Here is a 12,621-nt window from a genome sequence, read left to right on the forward strand (position 1 = left end):
TATTACATGCAGGAAGCCAGGTAGGATGTGAATTGTCACATAGAATGTCATATAGGATCTATGTGTCTACTTGTTCAATTTTGTACTAGTTTAATTACCTACTTGTGCAAACCCAAAATTGGAGGAAAACGATGCTAATTGAAACCAAGTTAAAAGGCATTAATTCATACCAATTGGAGGGTCATTCTAAATCTAGAACTCATAAAGGATAAAATTTCGGTTCTACTCCTAACTTTATGCAACATAAATTGAATTAGTCGAGTCAATAAACTTCAGAAAAAATAATACATGACCCTTAACTTGGCTTTAGCAGACAACTATGCCCTCCAACTTTGAGTGTGCACAAGTAAGCACTTAAACTTGTATAAAATTGAACAAGTAGACGGATGTTCTACATGTCATAATACACGTAGGACACAAAATTGTCATGTAGGGTGCCAAGTAGGACGGATGTGTCTATTTGTTCAATTTTATACAAGTTTAAGTGTCTATTTATGCATACCCAAAGTTAAATGTCATAGTTACCAGCTGACACCAAGTTAGGATCATGTCTATGTATTATGAAAAAAAAAACTTATGGGCCTTGCAAGTGATAGAAGTGTGGAGGGAGAGGCCTTTCACATTGATGGAAGGAAACCTGATGGATTATGAATTATGAACTGTGTTTCTCTTCCAGCTGCTATTTTGTTTTCTTCAGCTACAATTGACATGTTCGAATGTTTGATACTGACACTACCACTTAGCCCAAGTGGGGTACACACAACACATACCAAAACATGATCATATGTTCTTTCATTTTTATTATAATATTAACGGACATAATGATCAAAAATATATTTAAATTATCACTTTCTCATGAGTTTCACATTTCAACTATCATATGTTTCATTTTTCTACTTGAACATTGATATGATAGTTCAAGTAGAAGAATAAAATAACTATGGTTAAAAAGTGCAACTACTAAATCAAGGAATGATTTAAGTATATGTTTTTGATCATTAATACATACTATTAATAATGGAAGGTCTGGATATTCTGTCAAACTGATGCTATTATTTTGTCCTTTTCCATATGGAAATCTTTATCTTGAATTATAATAGTAATAATATATTTTGAAGCAAAAAATAAACAGAAAAGGGTTAAATATACCCTTGTATTATTAAAAATAGTCTATATATACCATTTGTTATATTTTTGGATTAAATATACCCCTATTATTATACTTTAGCATATATATACCCCTAATTTTAACGAAGAACACATGTCAACTTAAAAATCAAATCGAGTTCTGAATCCAGAGCTCCGGGCCTTAATCATTCTGGTTTCAGACTGCTTCTAATCGGATCTGATTTCTGACATTTGATTTTTTAGATTTTGTTTCTCCTTAGATTAAAAAAAAAACAAATCCATTTCCATTAAAATCAGCACTCAACCACGACGAAAGCTCACCTTAAAACTCAAGGAAGAAGTGAAAAGCTTATACCATCTAATTGAATAATGGCACGAAGATCACATGACGAACTCTTTGCTGATTTTTCAATTTTGCTAATTGTATTTTTTAGGGAAATTTTTGCATCAAAGTGGATAAGACAACTAACAGTAATAATGCAGTTATTTGCTCTACATTCCCAATTTCACTACACTAATTTTCTTAGTTTTTGCTTCAAAGTTAGATGGAGAAAAGAAATATTAATAGACAGAGATGAGTTTTCAGCTAGTGAATCAATGATGAGGAGAAGTTCTTGTAGTTATGTTTAGTGCACCGCAAGCACTTCCTCCTAGAGTTTTTAGATAGAGAAGATGACTTATGAAAATGGGTTTGGTTCAAGGTAGGTCATCAAAGAAAATGGGTTAAATGGGTAGATTGCAAAGGAATTGGGTATTTGAAATTGGGGGTGGGTTATTTGATTCTTAAGTTGACATGTATTTTGTCGTTATAATTAGGGGTATATATGTGTCAAAGTATAACGATAGGGGTATATTTAATTCAAAAATATAACGAAGAATATATAGAGATTATTTTCAATAATACAAGGGTATATTTGACCTTTTACCCAAAAATAAACATAGGACGGGGTGGTTGAGAAATTTAAAGACCTTTTGGGGGTTAGGTTAGTAGTGGAACCATAAAGATACGTGGTATGGGCTATGGGACAATGTTCTTATATTTTCAGATATATGGATTCTGGTACAACTAATTAATTTTTTATCAAAGTAAGCTATTATAAAAATTAATTTGTCAAAATAATACGTTTTTTTAAAATTTTATAAAATTAGTATAAACGTAGTTCACAATAACGTTTTAGGTTATATTTTATTCAAAAAAAATGAATAACAAAAAGACAAAAATCTGACAGAGTAATCAGACATAAAACGTTATTGTCAGTAACGCTTTATAATTCGTTACTCTGAAACACGTTTTACAGCTAAAACGTGACTCACAGTAACGTTTCTCAATGGTGAAAATTGAAATCCAATCTTGTATATCTCTCATTCATTATTCAAATTTCCACTATTAAAAATGGATAGATATATTTTGTACATATCCTCATTTGAAATATATATGATTTTCTCTTTTCTTTCTCTTTTCATATAGACAATACTTTTTTTATACAAAAGGAAAAAAAAGTGAGGATGACTGTACACAAATTGGAGCTTGTCTTGTATCATTTCAATTTCAAAATTTATAAATAAATCATATGAGAGATCTTCTTAATTCAAGCCTAAGATAGCATCCCTTCCAAATATTAGACCAATCGGTTTCTTATCATTATTAAATATTAGACTATGAATAAAGAAGTTTTTGAATTAAAATTGATGTAATAAGTAAGCAAACCAACTATTAAAAAAAATATAATGGCTACATCATAATAGAAGAGACAAATGAATTCATTGATATTGTAGTAAAGCCTCCTCACAACTTATTTTCCTTGCAAAAGTATTATCTATGTAAGAAAAGAGAAGAAAAGAGAAATTTATATATGTGCATATATATGTGTAAAATATATATATTCATTTTAATAGTGGAAAGTTTAATAAAGTTGAATGAGGCATGTACAAGATTGTTTTTTTAATTTTCAGTCATTCTAGAAAAACGTTATAGTGAGTCACGTTTTATCTGTAAAACGTGTCTCAGAGTAACGAATTATAAAACGTTACTGACAATAACGTTTTATTTTTGTTTACTCTATCAGATTTTTGTGTTTTTGTTATTCAATTTTTTTGAATAAAATATAACCTAAAACGTTACTGTGAACTACGTTTATACTAGTTTTGTAAAATTTTAAAAAAACATATTATTTTAGTAAATTGATTTTTATAATAGCTTACTTTGGTCAAAAATTCGAGTTTTTAGATAGAGAAGATGACTTATGAAAATGGGTTTGGTTCAAGGTGGGTCATCAAAGAAAATGGGTTAAATGGGTGGATTGCAAAGGAATTGGGTATTTGAAATTGGGGGTGGGTTATTTGATTCTTAAGTTGACATGTGTCCCTCCGTTATAATTAGGGGTATATATATGCCAAAGTATAACGGTAAGGGTATATTTGATCCAAAAGTATAACGAAGAGTATATATAAATTATTTTCAATAGTATAAGGGTATATTTGACCCTTTACCCAAAAATAAATATAGGATGGGGTAGTTGAGAGATTTAAAGACCTTTTGGGGGTTAGGTTAGTAGTGGAACCATAAAGATACGTGGTATGGGCTATGGGACAATGTTCTTATATTTTCAGATATATGGATTCTGGTACAACTAATTAATATTATTATTATTAATATGATTGTGAAAAGTTTTCGATAGAAAAAAGAGTGTATACTCAATTATTTAAAGTGATTTTGAAAAGTTCTTAAATAGTTTGGAATTGAGAAGTAATCGTTAATTATTAATGTATGATTATGAAAAGTGACACTAATGTTCTGCCTATCCATAATATAAAAAGTAGTTTTGATGTGTTAGCTTAACATATAAATTAGTGACATGATACACCATTTGTAATGCACATTTGTTTTAATTGAATGAGGACTATTCCTAGGATATCAAAAATCAAAGAAAGATGAAAGGTTGGATTGGAGATAATGACTAGTCTAAAGTCCCTCTTGCATAATTTTGACACGTAGATATATGATTTACCAATTTAAAATTTAAAATTTATCAATTCTTATAAGAATATCAAGTTAATATATAACAATAACTAATTGCTTATATAGTTCAAATATTTACCACAACAACAATATATTCGATGTATAATTTTAATAGTAGTATCTGGAGAGGATGTTGTGTATACAACCTTATCTCTATCTAGTAAAGATAGAAAGATTGTTTTCACTACACCCTTGACTAGGGGTGTACAAAACCAAACCAAACCACAAACCGAGTCAAATCGAGAAAAAAAAACCCGACTAGTGGTTGGTTTGACTTGGTTTGGTATTGAGAAAAAAAACCTAACTATATTTGGGTTGATTTGGTTTTAACTAAAAAAAAACAACCCGAGACCAGACCAACCCGACATTATATATATAATTTTAAAATTTTATTTTATACATAAAAATACTTATTTTGATATAATTTTTAAATATTTCTTATGCTTTTACATAGTTTTTATCTTTTAATATATTATTTCAAATTTGAAACCTAGAATTCTAAATAGTTTAATAAAGATTATAGTCCACAGATGTTGGTAACTATAATAAAGCTTAAATCAAAATCAAATTAATACTAATGCAAAAAGAAAATCAATTCAACACTAAGAATGACAATAATATTGAATATTTGTTTTTTGATTTTACATTGGTTTAGATAATTCAAATGCATAATCTAGTTTTAGTTTCCTTTAATATTTAGTCATGTAACTAATACTTATTAAACTTATTTTAGCATGATTTAGTACTTTTAAATTATGATCATTTTCATATTTGTTTTACGCGATTTCATTATTATTATTTTTTTGTTGGATATTTTAGTATCATTACTCACATCATATTTTGTGTTAGTTTCTTAAGAAACACCTTAAATATTTGTATTTTGGTAGGACTAAAAAAATATTTGAAGTACAAGTAAATTATATGTTTGTATGAATAAAAACCCGAAAAAACCGGAGGTTGAAAAATCCGAGTTTTATTGATTTGATTTGGTTTATAGATTTAAAAATCCGACACAGATGGTTTGGTTTGATTTTTGAAAAACCCGAATCAACCCGATCATGTACACCCCTACCCTCGACTATGATCAAATATTCATTATCATACTCAATATAATTCCACAAATAGGATCTAGAAAAAAAATGATGTATGTTATTTGTGATGGATCATAACATTTGTAATATAATATATTAAATTTGAGCAAAAGCTGCTGAATTCTAAATATGTCGCCATCAACTATAGTACTTGTAGACAATGATATGGTGATGAATATGCAAAAGCAATGTTTCTTTATTCAATGTAAGCATTATTACAACACCTTTTTCTTGGGAGGGATTAAATTATTGAAGGTGGTAGGGTAGTGGTAATGTGCCAAGGAGATAGAGAATGTGAAGAAGAAAATAGAACAGGCTTGAGTGGTAATAAGGAATAGACAGCCTGTTGTTGGCCTTTCTTGTCTAGTCCACCATATGCCAACTTTTATTTAATCAAATTACTAAATAAATGACTTGTCAAATAAAAAGTAACTCATTCACTAAGGTTTCTATTTAAGGGGATGGCATGTGCCAATATGTATAGTGAGGACTTCCACTCAAAATTATCACCTATAATATTTATTTTTTAAAATATAGTTAAGTAGATATACTAACTACGTTTGCTTAGATATGTACTTTTTTCATATAGTTTTGTAGGCCCAAGTTAACTCAGATATTTATGTTCTGACCCCCCACTTCACCCAACTTTACGAGATTTTATTTAGGGATCTAAACTTGTGTAAGTTTATTTTTTTTAATTATTTATTTTTCTTTAAAATTTGTTTTGAAAAATATATTATTTTCTATATTTAGTAACTTTTTAATTTCTAACATTTTCGTTTGCCTTTAGCAATACTCCTAATAGAAATAATATGACATGTTTAAGTTCATAAAATTCGAAGAATTTTTTCTATATGTTGTACACATTTTTAATTTGAAATAATAAGACTTAGAGAAACTACCTGGTTTGACAGCTAGAGCCAAAATAAATAAAAAATATATGAACCTCACTTATGAAGTGCTACTAATATCAGTCCTAAACCTTTATTACAAAAAATATAAAAATAGCTAATGCCCTTCTCTCTTTTGTTAAAATGTTGTTACTCTTTCTTTTCTTGCTTTATCCATGTTGGCTAAAAAATGGCTAAAATGCTACTATACTGATCAATATTTCTTTTTAAAAGTAAATGCTACTAAGTTAGTACTAATATTTGAGATTAACAATAAGACTTTTCTCAAAATTGTACTGCTAAACATTAGTTAATTGGATTGGGTCGAATGATTAAATAGAGGAGTATATAGATTATTTTACTATCATCTAGCCGTGCGATAGGATTATCTACAATTAATTAATCAGAAGTTCCGAATGCGAGTTTAAAAAGAACTGGAGTTTTTTTTCCTGAATGGACCCCAAAAAAAATTGTAATTGCTTTGGCACATAAGTAAATCTTTTTGCATTAACAAAGTAAAGCAACAGCATGCTTTATGCTACTTGTTGGTGTAGAGGTAACAAGTATGACATTATGCAATGTAGTTCATAAGGCTCGTGCACTAAGTTTTATAATTGATTCAAAAATTTATCAAAAAGATGAATCAAAAGTAGATGCTTATCAACCAAGAATACTGCAAAACAAGATTATAAAGAAGCCAAAAATAATAGATAAGTAACATGTTCATTGCAGCATATAGTAATTTCATCAAACAGCATAGCAAAGCTTAAAGTACTAATTCAAGTTTCAAGCATAGAGTTTACAACTCTTACTGATAACATGTCTCAAAGACAAACAAAAACCCATATTTAGAATGTCTACGCGCAGTGATCTGCATAGATACGAATCCAAAAGGTCCCAAAACAACAGCATAAAGAGACTTAGAAGGTGGTGCAATGCAACCATCTAATCCAAATCTGATGAAGAGGGCGATTCAGAGTAGATTGACTCATCATCAGATTCATCTTCATTATCCGAGGAATCAACAAGGTTATCCTCATGTTCATCGATCCAAGGGCTCCGAAAGTCTACAAGCTTTTTACATCTTACCTCAAGATCACCCTTCAGCTCCACATTCCAACACCCTTGGATTTCAAGGTGTGTTAGTGCCTTACACTGGGTGAGAATAGTCTCAATGCCAGTATCGCTCAACCGGTTGAAAGCAAAGTCAAGGCGCTGGAGACCTTTCATAGTTTCCGCTATAATCAGCGCCTCCTGATCATTGATATCAGAAGCTTCAACACTGGTGGGCAGCTCCCAAAGAGGCATGTTTCTTCGGAGATGAGTCAAGGACTTGCATTGTGTTCCGAAAGCTTTCAGACCCTTCTCTGTGATCTTCAAACAGTAACTGATGTCCAAGAAGGTTAGATTGGCCAAGAACCTCACATGCTTTTCAACCACCTGGTCAGTGACTTCACACATAGGGATTTGCAGTGTCTTGAGACATCTTCCACTGCAAAAAAATATCGGCATACTCTCTATAAATTAAAATCATTATAAAGACATCCTTGTTTCAATCTAAGATAATTGAAAAAAAAAAAGCGTGTCTCACATAAACAAAGGTTATGGGTAGGGACTGTATGCTATCCAATTAACATGACTGAGTGAAGTGCAGGTAATGTTGCGTAGAACTTCTTGTGAGTCCAAAATTGACTAATCATACAGTTGGATGGCTTACAGTTATTCTCTATGTTGTCCAGACTCTCCTAAATTGTTGTCGCACTTGTGTCGGATTCTCTAAAATGCACTACTTTTGGAGTATCCGACACACACCTATTGACATTTTTGAAGAGTCCACACAACATAGGTTATTCTAACCTATGCCAAACATCACAATTTATTAGCATAACTGAATCATAGTTTAGACAGTTCTGAGCTATTATGTGTCATTTCCGTGTTCATTTCCTGTCTCCTTAAAAATAAAACTGGAAAATAAAAGCACAAAGGTTCATATAGAAGACATATATTAGTGGAATAAGCTAACGGTATAGATGAACAAGCTAATTCATCACCATGGAGTTTTATTTAATTAATTGAAGAGAGTAGCCTATCTGTAAGTCTTCTTATATGAATCAGGATTTAAATTGTCAAGGCACCAACTAGCGTCTAGCAGAGTGCAATTCAAAAATGAGGGCCATTTGATAAAAACTCTGCATGGCTAATCATCATACGTTGTTTTCTTTTAGCTTTCACATTTTGGCCAAATGCCCTTCAAACTTGGCTCAAAAACTTTTCATTTTTAGCACCTCAACTAGGGTCAGTACCTATTAAGCACTCCAACTTAATTTAAAGTGTGCCTATTAAAGTTTAAATTCCTCATGACTAACCACTCAAAATGAAACAGAGCGTGAACTACACACAGGTGACATGGAAACGTTGACAAATACAAAAAAAAACAAACATGTGGCTTATCTTTCCAAGTAATCAAAGAAAAAGATTCTAAACAAGGAAAAACCTATTCCAAGACCTCAAACTTACTCCAATTCCCGTCGATGGCTCCCCACCCCATCGACCTCCCTATAATCTTCATCCCCACACTCTTACCCATTCTTCTTTAACAGCCATTTGCCACCATACATCACCTCTCTTCCACCAAAATGTCCCCACTCATAAAAAAATCACAATCACAAACAATTTAATAATTCCTAAAACTGAAACTGCAGATCAACTAAAACAAAAAATGAAGAAAAAACACCTCAATTTTGGTCTCCAGAAAAGGGGATACAGAAATGTTTAAACTTAGCGGCCAGAAATACCGGTTATCGAATAAATGGCATCAAGAAGATGCAGGTTAGATAGTTACAGAAGTAGTGAGATTGTAAGCTCATTTACCGAATTCCAAGCTTAATAGAATAACTGCGGCATTAACAAATTACGATCGTTAAGATATATTGTTACAGTTTTTTGTACTCCACATTCTGTCATATGCTTAATTGAGCGAGGAACTTAGGATAGAAAAAATGGTTTAGAGTTTAGAAGGAAAAAAGGATTGAATGAGGTTTTAATATGCCATTTTCAGATGACAAAGGTTACCAAGAAACAGATATTATATTTTCAAATAGGATTAGGAGAGAAATTGATTGTATTTTCGTTGCTCTGGTCCTCTAAACCTAAATGATGGTGGTCTGACGGCGTAGAAGGTGAAGGGGAAAGAGGATTCAAGTGATTCACGAGCTCAACACTGCTGAAAAAACACTTATTATGCCACGACAGATTTTGTGTTTAATATGAACACTTTCAATTAAGTTCAAGAGTTCAATAGGTACCGGTCCTAGTTGAGGTGTTAAAATGAAAATTGGAGTCAAGTATAAGGGGCCTCTTATGTATTTGGCCTTGAAATTATCTTGCCCCTTTCTACCTTCTTGTTTTAAACTGTTTCTTTCTCCTTATTTTTAGTTATTTATTGAATTTGTATAAGTTACATATCATATATTGAATGAATAATTTCTAGAGGCTTTATCATCATGTATTGTTTATTTCAAAAGTTATCAATTACTTTTGTTAACCTTTTGGGATTCTTTTACAGTGATTTACCAGTTCTTAACCGAAGCCAGCAGCTAGAAACTTCCATCAAACTCATCTGTTGGACCTCTGCATTACTCCATATGGGACACAAACAAGTTCCTCCTATTGCATTAATCCATCAAACAATTTCTCTATACACAAATACTCCAAGATCGCTATTTTCAATCAAACAAGCCTTCTTTAAACCACAATAAGGGGTGTCATACAATGCTTTTGTAGGAGCAAAGCTAGGGGACACAAGGGGATTCGCCTGAAAATTACACTATATACAATAGAATAGATACAGAATCAAATTGGTTTCGTGAGTTCATTTTTTTATATTTTGAATCCGTCACGAGGTTCCCCGGTGAAAATCCTGGTTCCACCACTGCAAGTTAACAAATGCTTGAAAATAATGCAAAGTTTTTTTCATTTTTTCTTATACCCCTCTTTAGTACTAAAACCCACAATCTTAGAGTTAGAACTAAATAGTATGAATTTGGAACGAATTAGGTAGAAAAAACAGTAACAAGAACAATACCGGCTAGCAGCGGAGGAGAATCCAGATATGCCGAGACGGTAAGTGGAGAGTCGCTGGACTGTGGACCTGCTCTGGCGAACAACTTTGCGGACAACAGGGTCAATCAGGTGGGGACGCTTAGCAATGCAGCATTTCCGGCACCAGTCTTCCAGATCAATCTCCGTCCAGCAGGAAGGACCGGATACCGTCTCCATCCAATTCCGACAAACTAACACCACCGACCTCACCATCAGATCCGGCGGAACAATCCTTAGGAAAATTGATGCTAATATCTCAGGGTTTAACTCATCCCACCTACCTCCGGTGGTGCAAACGGAGCCGTTTTCGACACGAACGCATACCCTTTTGCTCGGACCATTCATAGATTCCATTTCTTCTCTCTCTTTTTCCATTTTGGAGAGAAAGCTAAGTATTAGCTCTTGGAGTTTTCCCTTCTTGGGGTTTTGGTTTTGCTGGGAGAGTGTTTAGATGAGTGACACGTGTCAAGACATTATTTCATAGTAACTCATCTTACGGCTGACAAATGTCAGATAGGTGTGTGTAATTTCGTATTCCTTAGAATTTTATTACACATTAAAGTTTTGTGATTTGGACTTTTACTTTTTGCTAAATGCAAAGTTATTAATAATTTTTCCATAAATGATTTTTTAATTTAATAATATAACTAATTCATTTAATATCATTTTCTTGAGATATGCCAAATTTCTTGTGGTGGGCTGGCGGCGTAGAAGGTGAAGGGGAAAGAGGACTCAAGTGATTCACGAGCTCATCACTGGTTAAAAAACACTTTTTGTGCCACGTAAGGTTTTGTGTTTAATCGGTACACTTTCAATTAAGTTCAAGAGTTCAATAGGTACCGGTCCTAGTTGAGGTGTTAAAATGAAAATTGGAGTCAAGTATAAGGGACCTCTTATCTATTTGGCCTTGAAATTATCTTGCCCATTTCTATCTTCTTGTTATAAACTGTTTATTTCTCCTTATTTTTATTTATATATTGAATTTGTATAAATTACATATGATATATTGAATGAATCATTTCTAGGGGCCTTATCATCATGAATTGTTTATTTCAGAAGTTTTCAATAACTTTTGTTAACATTTTGGGATTCTTTTCCAGTGATTTACCGGTTCTTAACCGAAGCCAACAGCTAAAAACTTCCACCAAACTCATCTGTTGGACCTCTACATTACTCCATATGAGAACACAAACAAGTTTCCCCTATCATATTAATCCATCAAACAAATTTCTCCATAAACAAATACTCCAAGATCACTATTTTCAATCAAACAACCCCTCTTTAAACTACAATAAGGGGTGTCATCCGACGCTTTTGTAGGGGTCGAACTAGGGGCACAAGGAGATTCCCCTGAAAATTACACTATATATATATATATTCAAGATCAAAATTTAATTTTTTATATATATGGAGTCGATACTGAATCGAATTGGTTTCGTGTATTTATTCTTTTATATTTTGAAGCTCTCCTTGAAAATCCTAGCTCCACCATTGTTCCGCAAATATAATAAATTGCTCGAAAATAATGCAAAGTTTTTTCTTTTTTACTTTTACCCCTCTGTAGTACTAAATGACTCGAACCCGAGCTGCTTATTATCCGAGCAACCCTTATAGTCAAATAATGCAAAGTAAATAGTATGAATTTGGGTAGAAAAAAACAGTAAGAAGAACAATACCGGCTAGCAGCAAAGGAGAATCCGACATCGCCGAGACGGTAAGTGGAAAGTCGGCGGAATGTGGACCTGCTCCGGCGAACAATTTTACGGACAACCGGGTCAATCAAGTGGGAACGATTAGCAATGCAGCATTTACGGCACCAGTGTTCCAGATCAATCTCCGTCCAGCAGTACGGACCGGACACTATCTCCATCCAATTCCGGCAAACTAAGGCCACTGACTTCACCATCAGCTCCGGCGGAACAATCCTTACGAAAATTGAAGCTAATAACTCCGGGCTTAACTCATCCCACCTACCTCCGGTGGCGCAAACGGCGTCGTTTTCGACTCTAACGCATACCCTTTTGCTCTTACCATTAGTAGATTCCATTTCTTCTCTCTCATTCTCCATTTTTGGACAGAAAGGTAAGTATTAGCTCTTCGAGTTTTCCGTTCTTGGGGGTTTTTGGTTTTGCAGGGGACGGTGTTTAGATGATGACACGTGATAAAGACATCCTTTCATAGTAACTCATCTACGGCTGACAAATGTCAGATACCTCCGTGTAATTAGTACCTAGGTACTCACACAAATATTCTAAAATGCTTAAAACTATATATTTCAAAAATGTATATCCATACAAATATTATGACCATAAACTTCGAAAGTCTTAATTTTATTCTTAAACTTCATATTTATTCAAACTTTAACAAATAAATTGTAATGAAGGAAATAATA

The 12,621-nt window shown here is 32.7% G+C and overlaps 1 protein-coding gene across 1 annotated transcript; it reads right to left on the reverse strand.

Annotated features, from left to right (window-relative positions):
- Nucleotides 1-6,838: 6,838 nt before the first annotated feature.
- On the reverse strand, nt 6,839-12,325 carry LOC125810500 (F-box protein FBW2-like). Its single transcript, XM_049489974.1, has 2 exons — nt 11,906-12,325; nt 6,839-7,620 (listed from the first exon to the last, which is right to left on the reverse strand). The coding sequence occupies exons 1-2, from the start codon at nt 12,295-12,297 to the stop codon at nt 7,074-7,076; spliced, it is 939 nt and encodes a 312-aa protein (XP_049345931.1). The 5' UTR covers nt 12,298-12,325; the 3' UTR covers nt 6,839-7,073.
- Nucleotides 12,326-12,621: the final 296 nt, after the last annotated feature.

This window comes from Solanum verrucosum, unplaced genomic scaffold, assembly GCF_900185275.1.
Source record: "Solanum verrucosum unplaced genomic scaffold, falcon-dt-bn FXZP01000118.1, whole genome shotgun sequence".
NCBI lineage: Eukaryota > Viridiplantae > Streptophyta > Magnoliopsida > Solanales > Solanaceae > Solanum > Solanum verrucosum.